This window comes from Gossypium raimondii, chromosome 3 (genome assembly GCF_025698545.1).
Source record: "Gossypium raimondii isolate GPD5lz chromosome 3, ASM2569854v1, whole genome shotgun sequence".
Classification (NCBI taxonomy): domain Eukaryota; kingdom Viridiplantae; phylum Streptophyta; class Magnoliopsida; order Malvales; family Malvaceae; genus Gossypium; species Gossypium raimondii.
Genome location: NC_068567.1, coordinates 49,391,229 through 49,406,106, shown reverse-complemented (window position 1 = coordinate 49,406,106; position 14,878 = coordinate 49,391,229). Strand labels below are relative to the sequence as shown.

At 38.9% G+C, this 14,878-nt stretch overlaps 1 protein-coding gene across 3 annotated transcripts; it reads left to right on the top strand.

Annotated features, from left to right (window-relative positions):
- The first annotated feature begins 4,842 nt into the window (after positions 1 to 4,842).
- Positions 4,843 to 13,085, top strand: LOC105794559 (trans-Golgi network-localized SYP41-interacting protein 1). Of its 3 annotated transcripts, none has more exons than XM_012623799.2 (9): positions 4,843 to 4,997; positions 5,089 to 5,213; positions 5,329 to 5,622; positions 5,736 to 9,899; positions 10,026 to 10,881; positions 10,953 to 11,599; positions 12,256 to 12,403; positions 12,501 to 12,582; positions 12,676 to 13,085. In XM_012623799.2, exons 2-9 carry the CDS (start codon positions 5,154 to 5,156, stop codon positions 12,776 to 12,778), a joined length of 6,354 nt encoding a protein of 2,117 aa, XP_012479253.2. In that variant the 5' UTR covers positions 4,843 to 4,997; positions 5,089 to 5,153; the 3' UTR covers positions 12,779 to 13,085. The 3 variants fall into 3 exon arrangements, with proteins under 3 accessions (XP_012479253.2, XP_012479248.2, XP_012479251.2); XM_012623794.2 differs by having other exon boundaries at positions 5,727 to 9,899; XM_012623797.2 differs by having other exon boundaries at positions 4,882 to 4,997; positions 5,149 to 5,213; positions 5,727 to 9,899.
- The last annotated feature ends 1,793 nt before the right edge of the window (positions 13,086 to 14,878 follow it).

Below are 14,878 nucleotides of genomic sequence, written 5' to 3'. Positions count from 1 at the left end.
AATACCCCAATAAAGATGTTTTTCTTGCTTCACTAAAGCGATATAGCTCCGAGAAATTTGAAGAAAAGTGCACAATGAAGGATAAGAGGTGTAAGTGGAAAATCATGTTGTCTTACTGAAAGAAAATTAAGGTGTGGACGATAAAAAAATATTCTAGTCCCCATACCTACATTGTGACGGATGCAAGTTAAGACCATCTGAGACTAGCCTTGGACATGATTGTTAAAATTATTATACCGATGGTGAAGGCTAGTCCCTGGATTCAAATACCAATGTTGATTGCGAACATACGTAGTCAGTACTAGTACACTCCAACATACTACAAAGTGTGGGTTGCAAAACAGAAGGCCATGAAGAAGTTACATCATGGGTGGGAAGGTTCATATAACAATCTATGACAATAGTGTTAGGTATTGGATTCCTACGTACCAAGTTCAGTAACCGATCTCAAAATAAGTTTTCCACCAGTTCTTTTGGACGTTTGAGCAATGCAAAGAGGCATTTCAGCACTGCAAGCCTATGGTTCAAATTGACGGCACTTGGCTATACAAAAGGTATCAATAGTGTTTGTTGCTTGTCGTTGCTTATGACGGTGATCGGAAGATTCTACTTATAGCGTTTACAATAACTACCAGAGAAACGACAGATGCTTAGGATTTTTTCCTAAGCCATTTATGTCGCCTCGTTTGCCCATAGCCTAGCATATGTGTCATATCAGACAGGAGACCCAGAATACTTTCGAAGATTAATCGTTACAGAGCCCTCTGGGATTGCACTCATCATCGGTACTGCATACGACATGTGGGATCCAACTACCACCAAAAATATCCTTCGGTAACTGAGCGAGATCTAGTCATCGACATGAGTTTGTAGTTCGAACTATGTATTCACTGCACATAAAGTATTCATATCAATTTATTTCATTGCACTAACCAGTAGTTGCTTCTCGACAGGTTACGAGCTCGTCCAACATCGATTCCATCAAATGTTGAACAACTTGAGCATCATTAACGTCTACGGTGCGATATATATATCAAATATACTGTTCGAATAGTAGACGCAGTCATACGATGGGGGTCTACAATACAGGTACATGACGTCAAAGTTGACCGAGTACACTTACTCCATACTGAAGGAGACGCATCATTTGCCGGTAACATTGGTTGTCAAAAAGACATACTTTCAACTGGCCACCTTGTTTCCTAAGAGGGAGTCGGTATATGTTGGACAAATAGTGGGCGGTGGTACATTCTACGATGATGTGATGAAAAAGATTCAGTGAAGTACAGCGAGAGCAAACACCATGTATGTAGTATGCCACTCACGTTGAAACCTTGATTTTTGAATCATGGAGCATGCTAGGCTCGACCAAGAAATGTTATGTGGATCCTATCATATGAACCTAACGAAAGAGACCTGCAATTATGAGAGATTTCAAGCACTTCGGTTCTCAGGTGCACATACAATTGTCGTATGTGGGAACATATAGATTGAGTATGTACCTTACATTAATGACGTCTATCGACTACAACGCATTTACACTGTGTGGAGTCCTAAATTCCCACCCGTCCCAAATGAGAGTACGTAGCCGCCTGTGTCCAGTGCACCATTCGAGTTTGTGCCAAACAAAGACTTGTGTCGCGACCTAAAATGTCGCCCGAATTCCACCCAGATAAGAAACAATAGGATATTCATGAGAGACACGATAAACAGAAATTATACGGGTATTACAGAAACCCAATGCATATGAAGCCAACATGTTCTCTTTACAAGAATAAGTTAGGGTTTCAGCATCAATAATATTACTTTCTATAAAATTTCATATTCATTAACGTGCTTTGTATATTCCCATTGGTTCAATTTGTTATTTATTGTTAACTTATCCATAACTCATGATAGATAGTAATAAAGACAAAGGTATTGTTTGAATGAATAACCTCGGTTTTTTATTTATGACAGATCTATATTTACATCACAATATTTATAAAAAGAGTACATATAATCATGTTATCGGGAAGAATGTGTGCCGCAAGATAGTGGACGACGGCCGCGTGGTGGGTTTCTGTGTACAATTGGAGGTTCAACTGAAGGTGCATCTGGAGGTCAGGGCTGTAGACTTCTTCATCGTCGTCATCATCGCCTGAATATGTACCTAGAACTGCCCCCGAGGCAATCGTTTCTTTAGGATCAGGAGCGTCATCATTTTCCTCCATGGTTGATTGTTACATCGTCCTTACCTACTATCATGTATCTACCACTCCCGCGTTTGGTGGTTGCGACAATGAGCCACCCCCATAAAATAATGATGTGTGCGGTGTTTGGGTCACTATAGGCATGTAACCATAATGTGCCCTAAATCCGGGTTACGTCAGAAAGGTACCGGACATCGACATCATCATCGACTACTATGTAGGCGTTTGTATTGGTATCGTCATCGGTGGTGGTGCATACATTGCTGTTTGTCCTAACATGGGGTTCGACATCGACATCTTCATGGGGGTGTAGTATGCAAGAGACGTCGATGCCCTGAAATATATACTTACAGGAATAAAAGAACCGGCCATGTACGACGGTGGTCCGTAGCGCGGTGGTACTTTTGAAAAAACATCGGGTTACTGAATTGAACGGAAATAAGTGGAGCGAATTGACCCGAATATTACGTAGCCACAGGCGGCGCATCTTTTTCCGGAGCAGATGACGAACCCATCATGCGATCGCGTCCCCTCCTATGCTGTTGTAGCAGTCGACGTTGCCTTTTCGCTCGAATTTGCCTATTCCTCGCTTCCAGTGGTAGCAGATATGACTTGCCGACGGCTCTGAACCATGCCAAGTAATTGTTAGCTATCGCCGTGTCCGCTGAGAAAAATGGTTCGCGAATGGGTAATTATTGCATCCTACAATGCCATGTCTCGATGTGCTCCTTGTGCCGCATCGCCAAGTCGTTGTCCTTCTCTCGCATGTCCATCTTGTGCAGCTTCCTTAGGTCTCCACATAAACTTCTGCATCATCCGGTTTGACTCATGCATTTCGACCGTCATGTACACTACTAACGACACATTTGCGTCCCACAAGTCTCGATTGGCCAACACTTTCGACTGAATGTAAGATATGTTATCGATGTCGGCGTACGACATCCATTCAAATTGAAAAGTAGAATTTTAAATATCGTTATGCACGAATTTTTTTTACGAATCATTGTGTAATTAATATAGGTTTGAAAGAATAAGTAACTAACCTCGGCTCCCGAGCGATGATCTAATAATAGCCTAAAATCTTCTAGCTCATTGAGTAGTCCTACGTAGCCCGGCCCATGGTTCCACCTGTACAAGTGATATGTTAGTTGAAACGTATAATAAAAAATTACTGTACAAACTAAGTATTTGTTAATAAATGATGTTTACTTCGTCACCAATGGGAACATGTATGGGTCGGTCACCTTAGATCGTAGAAATGGTAGTCACCATTAGGCTCACGACTACAACAGGAGTAGGCAACCACTGATCGATGCCTTACTTGGTACCGTGGCCTGACACATCTCCCGGTATAATGTGGACAATACGACAGATCCTCAACTTAGTTTTTTGTATTCATTGAAGTCCACTAGATGTAGTAGCCACCTTATGTGCACCAAATTTCGAGATTTGTCAGGCAAAAAAATGCCCTTGATTAACTTCATGATGTATGCTCGAGCGTATTGTTCTATGACCTCCCTCGTTCGATCTTCAAAGAGCTCGTCGAAATTATCCTCCAACCAGTTGATCGATATCCGACCACCTTCGAACTTGTCCGAAACCTTCCACAATGGTGTTGTGTAGAGGTCCACTTTACCCGGAACAATTACTAATCTCATAATGACTGACCCATCCACTGACAGATTGAGTTATAACACCACGTCCTTGAATGTGATTGTACACTCGTCACATGGAAGGTGAAAATTGTGTATTTCGGGCCTTCATCTTTCCACCAACGCGCTGATTAGTACCAAATCGAGTTTGTAGCCCTCGAACATAGAAGACACATGTAAGAATCCAGCCACTTGCAAATGGCAATAAATTTTGGGGATCGCGAGCTTTCTCATATTATGGATGAAGCCATCCAAAAAATGATCATTCACTTATTTACACAATAAAAACAATTTTAAGTTAAAAAAATAAATAAATTTAACATTATTGAAATTAACAAAATTTAAATTTCCATCTTACCATTACTGCTTGGGCAGGAGTAATATGCTTGTCGTTGAAGCAGATTAGAGAGGCAGTAATTCGTGAAAAAATGATTTTAAACAAATACAATACAAGATAATTAATAAAAATAATTATTTTAAATGAAAATATTGAACAGAATCAAAATGAGAGAGTTAAGAGACTTGAGAGGGCTTGAGATAGTTGAAAGAAAGATGTGAATGAAAAAATATGAAGTTTGGGATATTTAGAGGGTAAAAAAAAGCTTATTGTTTGAATTTTATTTTTTTTACCATTGAAGGAAAACACGTTTAACTAGACACGCTTTCTTACCACCTTTACAGAAAGCTCGCCTAGTTGAATGTGCTTTCCATTTCTCTCTCTTAAAATTAATCTATTTCTGTGATTAATTTTAAAACCGGCCTAAAGGCCTAATTAATTAATTTTAAAATCGGTCTAAAGGCGTAATTAATTAAAAATACAACTTTAGGCCTAATTTAGAAAAAAAAAAATCCTTTTACTGTTTTTTTTTCTAAAATTATATTATCAACGTCAAAATTATATTTTTGTTTTTTAGTTTTACAAGACAAATAATAGATCGCATCTCATTGGAGCGAACTACGTCACACACACCTATGAAATCGACATAATAACACAAAATAGCATGTATATCAAGACAAGAAAATAAAATTACAATTAAAATTACAAATAGAAAATAGTACTAATCTGCTGTGCGCATTCTGCAAATTCTCCTTTGAATCGAAGCTGAATCAGAATCTCATCAGCACAGAAATCCACTGTGGGATTTAAATTCAGGTCAAATCCATTAATCCGTTTTGATTCTAGGGTTTTTTTTTTATGTATTCATATATTTTTAAAAATTCTTTGGCGCTGGATTTTCATGCAGATCTGATTCTTGTTATTCAAGAAGGAGCTGTCTCTAATTATTATGAATTTATATTACCAGTAGAAATGTCTGAAATTAACGATTCGGAGGATTCTGGAGCTCGTAATCAATCTTCGACTTATCAGGTTTTATTTTTATTTTGTTTTTTTTTTTTGGAATTGAAATCTCAGGTTTCTTTTTGTTATTGTTGACAGGTAAATCTTTAATTTGATACATATTTATTTATTTTTATCAATTTAGGAAGCGGAATCTATTGAGATATCTCATGTGGATAGCAAAGAAGATATGTTTATGGATGCATCGGATGAGTTGAATAATGATAATAAGGAAGCTGTATGGTCAACTGATCGGGATAACAATGCCATTTCAGATGAAAAGCCGGATGCGGTACCTAAACAGTTTGATGAAGTGGACAATGGTGCATACAATAACGAAGATAATGATAACAATCACGTTGTTAAAGAAATGGAACGATTGCGCGCTTTGCTGGAGCAAGCTGCTGAAGAAAAAGGGAAACTCGAATCCAAATACAAGGTTTAGTGTGTGTGTGTGTGTGTGCGCGTATGTATGCATGTATTTAGATATTTCAGGTATTGCTCAATGGTTTTCAGTTTATTTAATGTTACTTAGGGTTATAGTATGTGCAGGAAGAGATGGAGACACTTTCAAGGGAGATTTATGTGAAGGATAAAGAGATTGAAGGGCTGACTGCCAAACTTATGAGTTCAGTAGCAGAAACAGAGAAGGATGTTAAGAACCAGCAATATGAGGTTGCACTGGAGAGGATTTCGGCTGCACTTGGTTCAGTTATAGATCAAGGAGATCTGTTAGGTGATTCTGGGGTAGAGCAGATTGTCCTTGTTGAGAAAAGCACATTAGCATTAATTGAGAAGTATAACCAGTTTCTTTCAGAAGTTAATCAACTTAGGCAGTGTTTGACAAAGGCTGAGTCCGATTTTGGTGTGCAGGAGTTTGGGACCGTATTTGTTGCTGCCCATGATGAATTACATGAGTTGAGGAGGAAGGAAGCACAGCTGGTTGAAAACATAGCTTTTCTAGAAGATGAAAATAGGAAATTTTTTGAACAAGTTGAAAGTGAGAAAGCAATGGTGGAGATGCTAAAATCCGAGCTTGAAAAAACAAAGACAGAGGTTGAGCAGGAAAAGATGAGGTGTGCTAATACTAAGGAAAAGCTGAGTATGGCCGTGACAAAAGGGAAGGCATTGGTTCAGCAACGAGATGCCCTCAAGCAGTCTCTTGCTGATAAAACAAGTGAGCTTGAGAAATGTCTAGCTGAATTGCAAGAGAAGTCCAGTGCTTTAGAAGCTGCTGAATTACACAAGGAAGAGTTGGTGAAAAATGAAGTTTTGGTTGTATCATTGCAAGAATCACTCTCTGAAAAGACCTTGATTATTGAGGCATTTGAACACATCCTATCCCAGATTGACGTACCTGAGGAACTCCAATCAGTGGATATTGTTGGACGAGCTAGATGGCTTGCTAATGAAAGAAAAGAACTGAAGAGTGTTTCGATGGACTTCTACAGATTGAAAGACACAATTTGTGCAATTGATTTACCTGAAAATGTCTCCTTTCCTGATTTAGATTCTCGCTTGGCTTGGCTTAAGGAGTCCTTTTACCATGCTAAAGATGACATAAATATGTTGCAAAATGAAATTTCCAGAACAAAGGAAGCTGCACGTGATGAGGTAGATCACTTGAGTGCTTCACTTTCGACTGTACAACAAGAGAAGCATTACATCAAAGAAGAGTTAGATCACCTCAGAAACGAATATGAGGAAATTGTTGGCAAGGCACGTCAAATATCATTGGACAAGGATCATTTAAGTGCTTCACTTGAAGCAGAACTAGTAGAGAAGGATTATATTAAAAAGGAGTTGGACAACCTCTCAACTGAATATGAAAATGTAGTTGAGAAGATCCATCGACTTTCATCAGAGAAAAATCAGATGATCAGCATGCTTGTAGAGGCTTCTGGAATGATGTTGGCGGATCAAGAAGGGGTTGAAGAAGCTTCTTATCTACCCATGCTAATAGATAGGTGCTTTAGAAAGATAAAAGATCAACCGAATGCATCTTCAGAGACTACTTTCGTAGAAGCACAACTATTTGAAAAGCTTCAAAGTCTGTTCTATGTTAGGGATCTGGAGTTGACACTTTGTGAGGAAGTACTAGAAGAAGATTTGCTGGTGAGATCACAGCTAAATGGTCTCTCGAATCAGTTGAAAGTAACTTCTGAGGAACTTTTTGCACTGAAGGAGGAGAAAGATGTTCTGCAAAAAGCTCTTGAGCAATCAGAGGAGAAGTCTAGTCTGCTGAGGGAGAAGTTATCGATGGCAGTTAAGAAAGGAAAGGGCTTGGTTCAAGATCGGGAAAACTTGAAACTTCTTCTTGAGGAAAAGAACTCGGAAATTGAGAAGCTGAGGCTTGAGTTACAACATGAAGAATCTACAGTTGCTAACTGCAGGGATCAGATCAGCACTTTGTCTACTGATTTAGAGCGCATCCCACTGTTGGAGAGCGACCTTGCAGCTATGAAAGAGGCATTTGACCACATCCTATCCCAGATTGACGTACCTGAGGAACTCCAGTCAATGGATATTGTTGGACGAGCTGGATGGCTTGCTAAAGAAAGAAAAGAGCTGGGGAATGTTTCGATGGACTTCTGCAGATTGAAAGACACAATTTGTGCAATTGATTTACCTGAAAATGTCTCCTTTCCTGATTTAGATTCTCGCTTGGCTTGGCTTAAGGAGTCCTTTTTCCAGGCTAAGGATGACATAAATATGTTGCAAAATGAAATTTCCAGAATAAAAGAAGCTGCACGTGATGAGATAGATCACTTGAGTGCTTCACTTTCAACTGTACAACAAGAGAAGCATTACATCAAGGATGAGTTAGATCAACTCAAAAACGAATATGAGGAAATTGTTGGCATGGCACATCAAATATCATCGAACAAGGATCATTTAAGTGCTTCACTTGCAACAGAACTAGTAGAGAAGGATTATGTTAGAAGGGAGTTGGACAACCTCTCAACTGAATATGAAAATGTAGTTGAGAAGTTCCATCAACTTTCATCAGAGAAAGATCAGATGATCAGCATGCTTATAGAGGATTCTGGAATGATGATGGCGGATCAAGAAGGGATTGAAGAATCTTCTTATCTACCCATGCTAATAGATAGGTGCTTTAGAAAGATAAAAGATCAACCGAATGCATCTTCAGAGACTACTTTCGTAGAAGCACAACTATTTGAAAAGCTTCAAAGTCTGTTCTATGTTAGGGATCTGGAGTTGACACTTTGTGAGGAAGTACTAGAAGAAGATATGCTGGTGAGGTCACAGCTAAATGATCTCTCGGATCAGATGAGAGTAACTTCTAAGGAACTTTTTGTGCTGAAGGAGGAGAAAGATGTTCTGCAAAAAGATCTTGAACGATCAGAGGAGAAGTCTAGTCTGCTGAGGGAGAAGTTATCGATGGCAGTTAAGAAAGGAAAGGGCTTGGTTCAAGATCGGGAAAACTTGAAACTTCTTCTCGAGGAAAAGAACTCAGAAATTGAGAAGCTGAAGCTTGAGTTACAACATGAAGAATCTACAGTTGCTAACTGCAGGGATCAGATCAGCACTTTGTCTACTGATTTAGAGCGCATCCCGAAGTTGGAGAGTGACCTTGCAGCTATGAGAGAGGGAAGGGATCAACTTGAGAAGTTCTTATTTGAGAGCAATAGCATATTGCAGAGACTAGTTGAATCAATTGGTCACATTGTCATTCCAGCTGATTCAACATTTCAAGAGCCTGTAGAGAAGCTGAACTTTCTTTCTGGGTATATGGATGATTGTCTGACTGCAAAGGCACAGACTGAACAAGACTTGCTGCAAGTAAAGGAAGAGGCTAAGAACGTAGCTGTCAAGTTAGCAGAGGCTGAAGCAAATATGAAAACACTTGAAGATGCATTGGCTGTTGCCAAGAATGATTTGTCTCAACTTGCTGAAGAGAAGAGGGACGTGGAATTTGGTAAAAAAAATTTAGAAATAGAGTTGCAGAAAGCACTTGAAGAAGCTCATTCAGAAAATAGCAAGTTTGCTGAGATTTGTGAGGCTAGAAAGTCACTTGAAGAGGCATTGTCACTGGCAGAAAATAAAATTTCATTTCTTATCAGTGAGCAACAGGAGGTTCAAAGTAGCAGAGCTGCTTCAGAGACGGAAATGGAGAAACTGAGAGAGGAAGGTGCTATTCAGTCTAGCAGACTCACAGAGGCATATAACACTATAAATACACTTGAAAGTGCACTTTCTCAGGCAGAGATGACTGATGCTTCATTAACTGAGCACAGTAACAATTCAAAAGTGGAAATAACCAACTTGGAGAATGAGCTGAGGAAACTAAAAGATGAAACTGAGATCCAGGCTAGGGAGCTCGCTGTTGCGGAAATTACCATAAAATCGCTTGAAGATGCATTGGTTAAGGCAGAAAATGAGTTTTCTGAACTTCAAAGTGAAAAGAGAGCCGCTGATCAGGAAATATCAACTCTTAATTCCAAACTGACCGTATGCATGGAAGAGTTGGCTGGAAGCAGAGGGTGCTCTGCAAGTAAATCCATAGAGTTGATCGGTCATCTTAACAATCTTCAAATGCTTGCCAAAGATCAAAGTCTGTTGTCAACGATGAAACAATGCTTTGATAGGAACTTGGAGCATCTAAAAGATGTGGATCTTGCCCTTAAGAACACAAGGGAGCATTTGTTGGACAAGAGGTCGGAACAGCTGCAAGATTATCCACTCATGGAGGTAGGCCTCTCTTTTTTCTTTCACCTTCCTAACTTCTCGACATTCAGTCACTTTCTTTCCCTAATTTGCTGAATGAGAAAGTAAATCTATCATTGATTTTTAATTGTCTATTTTCCTTTATCTCAGGATATTGCTCTTCTGGCAGGATGTTTCTCTGATGATATTGATAATAATGTGAACATTGGAATGGAGAATGATTATGAAAATGCAATCAATGGTGATGATGTTTCTTCATGTGTTATAAGGGTTGCAGAAGGGTTCCAGTTACGAAATAAAATCTTTGCTGATAGATTTGAAGGTTTTTCTAAATTCCTAGATGAGTCAATAGGTTCCTTGTTAAAAAAGTTACATGCCACAGAGGATGAGGTAAAAAGCATGGTTGAGAATATGGAATCCTTGAAGCAAAATGTTAAAAACCTGGAAATGCGTGAACAAGAAAAGGAGAAGGCTATGGCTATTTTACAGGATGATGTTGAAACTTTATTCTCTGCTTGTAGAGATGCAGTTGGAGACCTTCACTTCGAAGTCAAGAGCACTCTCACAGAATTTAATTCTCTTCCTGGACTTGAAAATTTGAACCATGGTTTGCACCCAGGAGGAGAATTTGTTGGACGAGATATGGCTCAGCAAGATATTGGTGGCAATAGATATATTCAGACAGCTGAGAAATTGTTGGCTGCTACTAGAGAAGTTCAAAGTTTGGTGAAGTTTTATGAAACCACTAACAAAGCAGTGGCCACAATTGTTCACAATTTGCAGAAAGATTTGGAAGATACCAGAAGAGCCTCAGAGAAAGCTATTGAAGAAAGAGATGTATGTCAAAGTAGGGTTTTCAAGTTGGAGAGTGATGTAGAAGCACTGGAAGAATCATACAGAGAAGTGACGCACAAGGTAGATGATTATCAAGCCAAAGAGGACATATGGAAGGAAAAAGAGGCAGAACTTTTGTCATTGTACAATAATATGTCGATGAAAGAAAAAGGTAAATCCCTCCCCTCTCACTTGATTATTAATTGCTAATACTCTTTATTAAGTTGTTTTGTATTGTTACAGAAGCCAAGGACCCGCTTCTGTCAGCAACTCAATTAAGAACTTTATTGGACAAGCTAAGTGTGATCGAGATTCCTCTTGTAGAGTCTGAAGACCTCGAGCCCCATAGCTCAACTGAAGTTAAGAAACTGTTTTCTATTATTAATAGTTTCGCTGAATTGCAGAACCAAATAAATTTACTTTCTTATGAGAAGGAAGAACTACAGTCTATGCTTTCACAACAGAGTTTTGAAATTGAGCATCTTAAAGAAGAAATTGAGAGACATGTTAGAAATAAGCCAGAATTGGAAGTGATGAAAATGGAGCTGTCTGAGGCTACATTTGGCCTGGAAAAGATTATTGTTGGATTGGGAGGTAAAGAGTTGATTGGAAACCCAATTTCTGTTGGTATGAGAGCACTTTTGCCTGTTTTAGAAAAGCAGGTGAATGCCTTGTTATTAGAGGCTGAAAGTTCAAAATCCAGAGCACAGGAACTTGGTACCAAGTTGCTTGGAAGCCAAAATGCCGTGGATGAATTGTCAACTAAGGTTAAGTTACTTGAAGATTCTCTTCAGGGTAGGACTATTCAGGCAGAAGTTGTCCAGGATCGGAGCATCTTTGAAGCACCTTCTGCATCCACAGGGTCAGAAATATCTGAAATTGAAGATGCGGTAAATACTTTACACATTTTCGTAATTAATTTGATTTATTAACTTGTTCTTGTCACTATTTACTGTCTGTGGTTTGATACATGCACTATTAGCTTGTTATATTCAGTTAGCATATGAGCTGTCTGGGAGCGCTTAACTATCCGGTATGAAATTTCGGAAACTTGGAAAAAAAGGAGCTTAAGATGATTGCCTGGGTTGAGATTGTGAGGCAAATATTGAGTTTATTTTGCTTAAAAGATATAGCTATTAAGCATGGCTGTTTAAATAGACCACTGGTTTTCTCTTATAAATAGTTTCAAATCTTAAATATATGGTTGGTTCTTTAGTTCTAGTTAAAATGAAATGCGTTTAAATTTTTTTGTGAATGAATCTGGTTTGTTATTGTTGTACCATATTGTTTTATCACAGATCTATTTGTTTGACCTAATGTAAGGCAATCTTGGAGAACTTAATTATGAATTTTTCATGTATGTAATATGTGTGTGTGTATATATAACACCAATGCATGCTCTCCCATTAAAAGCTGAATGCTGGTTGCTCAGTAGTCAATACCATTCTTGGAGGGTCTTTTATATCTGTTTGTGCCTAGTGATGTATCATACATCCCTGCAAACATTGCTCTTAAGGACTTGAATTGTTTTTTGATGCTTATGCAGGGATCCCACGTAAAGAAAACAGTATCTCCTGTTCCCTCAGCCGCTCACGTCCGAATTATGCAAAAAGGATCGGCTGACCATCTAGCACTCAATATTGACTCAGAAACTGATCGCTTGATCAACAGTGAGGAAACTGATGAGGACAAAGGTTTGCATTCTTGAATTCTTTCTAGAAAAGTAACTTTTGATCGAAACAAGTTCTGGAATTCATGATCTTATGCATGTTTCCTCTTTTCTTTTAACAGGGCGAATGTTCAAGCCTCTTAATACAACTGGCCTCATCCCAAAACAAGGAAAGTCTATTGCAGATCGTGTTGATGGAATATGGTATAGATTTATCCATGAGAAAAGGAACTTTTCTTGCTTGCTATTCATTGTGTTCGTTTGTAATGCTCATTTATCTGTTTTTAATGGCTACAGGGTATCTGGTGGCCGAGTTCTAAGCAGCCGTCCCAGAGTAAGGCTTGGCCTAATTGCCTATTGCCTTCTCCTTCATATATGGCTACTTGGGACCATTGTGTAACGAAGGTTGCAATCATCAAGCCTCTGAACCAACGATGTACTTAAAATTGTATCATAGACAAAAATATCATAATCAATTCTTTCCCCATATGTTTTACGTTTTTACATCATAGGCGGATAGGTTGTTAGACATATTTTGAGGACCGTATACATCCTCTGTGATGGCATTTTTAGGAACCGCAGAGATTGTAAGGTTCATGCTTTCAAAGGTAATAATAACTAGTACCATCGAGCCTATGTTGTCTGAAATGGGACATTGAGCATAATTTTGCAATTTGTGATAATAATAATATATGTTCTTCACAGTATTCTCCTGCTAGGTACCTGTGGGACATTGAGCCTCTGTTGTCTGGTTTAGCTCTCGATACTGGAAGTAAGAAGTTTTGAGACGAAACTTGTGGCTAAATTTGCATTCAAGCTTCACACTTATTTTTAAAGTTTGACCTCAATTCAAGATTAAGGGGAAAACAATACAATTGATTATCTAATAAAAAAGTTGTCTAAATCCAGTCCTCACTTTAAATTGATTATTTGTACTAAACATAAAAAAAAAATTATCAACTTTGGGAACTATTCGAGTTAAAGATGATAAGCCAAATAGTTGCAAAAGAAAATGTGGTGCGGTATTAACGCAGTAAGTAAATGACCCAATAAACCAATTCATTTGACATCACTTACAAAACTACACTTTTGATTAGAGCAAATAGATATCTGAATCGTTTTCACCAACTAAAAACTTTTACTCAAAAGAGGAAATTGTGATGTTTCATTTTGATTATTTGATATATATCTGATTTAATCTTGTTATACACCAATGATCACCAACCCAAAATCTAGATAAGATTCAGGTTGCCTACTAGCGACCCGACCAGGCCCCACTAGATGGATGTGTGCGAGACGTACAACAAAAGGAAAGCCGGGGGAGCTTGCGATATATGCTCGCACGAACCGAGGGGAGTTCGCGGCCTCAGTTCGCATATACCCAAGGAGTTCGCATGTGAGGGGCTGCGAGGTCTAGCAGGCGACCCAGAATGGTACATATGTCCAGCATGCCCGAGGCCTACTCTGAATGTCAATCCTATGAACAGTGGAGTCAAGTCCATGAACAGTAATAATATGTATAAATACCCGAATGTTCCCTTGAATGAGACACAAAAAAGTACTCAACAATTGGTGCGGTGAGCATGAACAAATTTCCAATCATCAGATTTCTTCAGTTTCAAAGAAAAATGGCTCACCCAAATGAGAACTTCCCCTTTAATATTTCATCTGGACAAGCTGGAGTGTTAGGTTTTGGTAGTCAACCTAATGAGGTAGATTTGTTTGCCGATTGGTTTGCCTATTGACCTGAAAACTTCGGTAATGCGGCTTATCAGGGAGTTTCAGGTCCATTAGACTTGAATATATCCACTGGTCAGAGGTTGTCACTTCCCCCTAATCCGGAAACACCCCCGCAGTAGTTCTTTGCTCTTCAGGAGTAAATGAAGTTCATGAGGGAGCAAATGGTTGCGCAGAAGGCACGATTCGAGTGGCAACAAGCTTTTCAGCAAGAGCTGCTAAAATAGAATGAAGAGTTAAGAAGGAAGGTACACTTTGAAAATTGTAATTTTCATGATAATGTAAATACACAAGATGAGGTTTCAAGCATGCATGTGAGAGAATGACAGAATGGGATGGAAGAGTTACGATGAGATGTAAGAGCGTTGCACCCCGAGTCTCAGGATATGGATTGGCTGTTCTGTTTTAACAATCCATTGGCTCCTAAGATAGCGCTGGTGAACTTGCCACATGATTTCGAAGTCCCAAAGGACATTGTTTGAAGGGAGAAGGGACCCGTGAGCCCACTTGATGCAATACAATGATTACATGAACGTATTGAGAGCATTAGATTCAGCAAAATACAAGGCTTTTTCCACGATGCTAAAAGGAAGTACAAAGGACTGGTATTTATCCATTCTCTAGGGCTCAGTTCGAAGCTTCTCTTAATTTGGCTAGATGTTTTTGGTAAGATTTAGAGCCCACAGAGTGATCATAAGCACGTTTAAGAGGTTGATGTCGGTGAAACAAAGAGAGGGTGAGTCCCTCCAAGATTATATGAAGT

Bases quoted from the DNA above. Each gene is read 5' to 3' on its own strand.
- LOC105794559 (XM_012623794.2), top strand. From the start codon at position 5,154: ATGTCTGAAATTAACGATTCGGAGGATTCTGGAGCTCGTAATCAATCT. The intron at 5,214-5,328 runs GTTTTATTTTTA...TTATCAATTTAG, and splicing joins ATCAATCTTCGACTTATCAG to GAAGCGGAATCTATTGAGAT. The intron at 9,900-10,025 runs GTAGGCCTCTCT...CCTTTATCTCAG, and splicing joins AAGATTATCCACTCATGGAG to GATATTGCTCTTCTGGCAGG.